Source organism: Cricetulus griseus, chromosome 4 (assembly GCF_003668045.3).
Source record: "Cricetulus griseus strain 17A/GY chromosome 4, alternate assembly CriGri-PICRH-1.0, whole genome shotgun sequence".
NCBI classification, from domain to species: domain Eukaryota; kingdom Metazoa; phylum Chordata; class Mammalia; order Rodentia; family Cricetidae; genus Cricetulus; species Cricetulus griseus.
The window spans coordinates 149,842,108-149,845,947 of record NC_048597.1 but is presented as its reverse complement, the minus strand read 5'-3'; the positions used below and the strand labels follow the sequence as shown (position 1 = coordinate 149,845,947).

The 3,840-nt window shown below is 40.4% G+C and overlaps 1 protein-coding gene across 1 annotated transcript; it reads right to left on the bottom strand.

The window, feature by feature from the left end:
- Positions 1 to 2,120: 2,120 nt before the first annotated feature.
- LOC100759880 (olfactory receptor 8B4) lies at positions 2,121 to 3,047 on the bottom strand. The gene has a single exon (XM_027412223.1). It carries the CDS (start codon positions 3,045 to 3,047, stop codon positions 2,121 to 2,123), a length of 927 nt encoding a protein of 308 aa, XP_027268024.1.
- Between the last annotated feature and the right edge of the window lie 793 nt (positions 3,048 to 3,840).

Here is a 3,840-nt window from a genome sequence, read left to right as displayed (position 1 = left end):
TAATAGTACTTTTAATCCTTTGTTTCTTTTTCTTTTCTTTTTTTTCTTTTAGACAGGGTCTCACTGTGTAGCCTATGTTAGCCTCCCACTCTAGATCCTCCCTCTTCAGCCTCTAGACTGCTGGGATTACATACGCATTCCACAATGCTTAGCCATCCTTCATTATTGACTCCTAATGTTCCAAAAGTCCCATGTGCCCAGACACATTTCATCATATAAAGGCAGGTGGATCTTTGTGTTGAGGTCAGCCTTGTCTACAAAGCTACACAGAGAAACCCTGTCTCTGAAAAAAAAGCAGCATAAACACATTGCCATATAACAGGTGGTGTTTAGCTATGCCAAGAGGTCTAACTAGCATAGGCTCAAATCCAATAAATGAGGTACTATATATTCGGCACCTCATAGCACATACAATATATACATTGCTTTACATGCTCAGTAAACATTGAGTTCCATCGTCATAATCTAGACATATTCCAGGTATCCACATTTTTCACCCTTCTTCGGTGATCTTTTCCATCTAGCATATTTGATGAAAACACAGTTTGTCTTACCTCTCATCTATCAACCCCACACTGCAGATGCTTCTCCTTGCTGCTCTAAGCTACCACCCGTGCCATCTTGCTTGCCACATGGGACACTTGAGATGCCTTCTTTTCATCCTAGTAGAGCTGTGAGTGCATCAATAGAGAAGTAACAAGAAGAAGCCTCACTCCCCTTCAAGCTTTATCTGTCACACTAGCACACATCAAGCATCTCACCAGTTTTTTTTTTAGAAGAATTGGAAAAATAGAAGCAAAATAAAAGTATAGATGTCATCTTTTCTATGACCTTCCCGGTGTCCCAAGTAAAAGCACCAAATGGTGCTTTGCAGATGTTTTCTTCAAGACACCCTAAATTCTGTTTTCTTCTTAAATACTGCCTATCTTTCCACAAAAGGGGTCTGGACTTTCCCACCTCAATTCAAGCTAGCATGACTTTATATTTATCTTCCTCTGTATAGCCAAGGTAATATGAGGCTATATTTCTCAAAATATGAGGTATTCAATACAGAATAGCCAAATATTTAACATAATGGTACAGAATGGTCCATGGCCCTCAAAACACATATCCAGTCCAGTCTCCCTAAGAGATAGGAAGTCTTATAAGATTACACCTGCTTCCTGGTTCTATAACGGTTATAACACACACACACACACTTTCTCAGGGATAGTAAAATTTAAATCCACCTTGAAAAATAAAGGAGGGCCAGACATAGTATTGTATGCACACAAGTTTAAGCTGACCTTGAACTTGCCATCTTTCTGTCTTAGCAAGAAGGTACAAAGATGAGACAGAGGGGGAGGCTGAAGTAGAAAGATGAAGAGTTCAAAGTCAGCCTAGGCTCCCTATTGAGTCCACTACCTCAAAAAAATCCTAATTAAGTAAAAATAAAATAATTCTTCTAAAAGTTCCAAAGCTCCATGATGTTCTCAATTTCTCCATGGGAGGACAGAGGCAGCATGTTACATCGTCATGCAAATGCATAGAAGTTCTGTGTTCTTCCTCTTGCCCTCAGCCTTAGAGCACAGGAGATTTACCAATTACAAAACCACTCACCATTATTACCATCCCAAGGACAAGGAATCTGAAATGAGTATTTGAGAATTGATTTGTCCTTACAAATAAAGGCATGAAAGTTTCTTGAGTGGGGCCTTCTCATGTATGTGAAAGGGAAGATTTATAGCCTTCTTTGCCAAGTAGCCCCTTCAAGAGCTAGAAACTTGTTACCTATGACACTAAAACTCTACCTTGGCTCCTTGGTAAGACATGTTATAAAGCTTAATAAAATTGTTCCTGGGCATCCTACCACCCTGTGCTATTTCTTTCAGCTAGAAATGTTTTTCCTGGACAAATAAAAAACAAAAGGAAAGTACATCAGGCTAATTCTCTCTTGGGTTTAATGTTGTATCCAATAAATAGTAGCACTTAACAAATGCAAAGTTATGGCAAAGAGATACCAAGTGGTATAATCCTCAAAAAGATATTACTTTTTAAAGTAGATGGAAAGTCCGGTTTGTGGAAAATAGTACTTGAGTATGCTTACTAGGATTTAATTGCCAATGATACCACCAGACCCATCAGAAGAGCACTCTCTTCAAGGTTTTGTCTAGGGCAAGTTTAACATCTTTATTCCTCAAACTATAGATCAATGGGTTAAGCATGGGAACCACGTTGGTGTAAAATACTGAAGCAAACCTTCCTTCTTCCATTGACCCAGGGAAAGAATTTGTTAAGTAGGTGAACATCCCTGACCCAAAAAACAGAGCAACAGCAACTACATGGGAACCACATGTGCCAAAGGCTTTTGATCTGCCCTCAGCAGAAGGAATCCTAAGAATGTTGGAGAGAATCAAAGCATAAGAGATAAAGATGCTGATACTGGATACTGTGATAACCACGCCAACAACAATAAAAAACACAAGCTCATTGGCATAGGTACTGGTGCAGGAGAGCTGTAGGAGGGGGAGAACTTCACAGAGATAGTGGTGGATCATGTTGGATTCACAGAAAGTAAGTCTCAACATGCTTCCAGTGTGGGCCATGGCTCCAGCAAACCCTATCACATATGAACCAAGCATCAGCAGAGCACAGACCTTGGGAGACATGATAACTGTGTACAGCAGAGGGTTGCAGATGGCCACATAGCGATCATAGGCCATTGACACCAACACATAGCACTCAGAATTGACAAAGAAACAGAAGAAAAACAGTTGAGTCATGCATCCCACGTAGGAGATGATATTTTCTGAGACAAAATCATTCAACATTTTGGGGGTAAACACACAGGAATAACAGAAATCTATAAAGGACAAATTGAAGAGGAAAAAGTACATTGGGGTATGAAGGCTAGAATTCAGCCCAATTAAAGCGATCAAGCCCAAATTGCCTACCACAGTGACCACATAGATGACAAAGAAGAAGAGGAAGAGGAGCAGCTGGAGAGCTGGTTGGTCTGAAAATCCCGCAAGGATAAACTCAGTCACAGAGTTGTTCCTCAGGGTCATTCTCTTCTAACAAGTAGCCTGGAGAAGTGTAATAAAACACACAGAAGATGACAGGCATGAGCATGCACAATGGAAGGAGACTCTAGAAGATAAGTCAATGTGTATGTGTGCCCTCTTTTCTTTGGTCTCTCCTCCCTCATCTTCACTTCATCTTAAGCGATTAATAGTATGACTGAAAGTAGCTCATTTCCCCTGGGCTGATTAAAAATTCAAGCAGTTCTAACTTCGTGGGCAACAAGGGTTCTGTTCTTGCCTAATAGATGAGGAAGCTGATGGCTTCAGTTGACTACCCATGACCTCCCAAAATGATAACTCAAGATCTAAGAATACAATACAGTCCATTGTCTTAGGCTTTGTTAAATGTAGACCTACAGAATCTATGCTCTGCACAACTCTCTCTTTCAACCACATACAAAGAAAATCTACAGAGAAAACCAAGCCCAAGGTCTGCCCTATTGTCTCTGTATATACTTCCTTCCACTACCAAACCCCTTTACTTACCTCAGAGTCAGTGCTGAGGACAGAGTGGTCAATGCTTTCTAGAACCCCTGTGTATATATAGAGAGAATAAAAACCATCAGGAAAGACAGATTTCAGAACTTTCTTTCTTTCTCCTTGGTTCTTCTCAGTGCAAGGCTTCACTCGATATCTTTTTCCATTATCCAAAATCTGACAACAACGGATATTCACTCTTCTTATTCTCCTGATGCTTAGAAACCGAGATTTATCTGACCCAAGTTCTCTGTGGTGCTCAAGGAATGGACCACACTTCAGCTAGGTTGTCCCAGTTGCT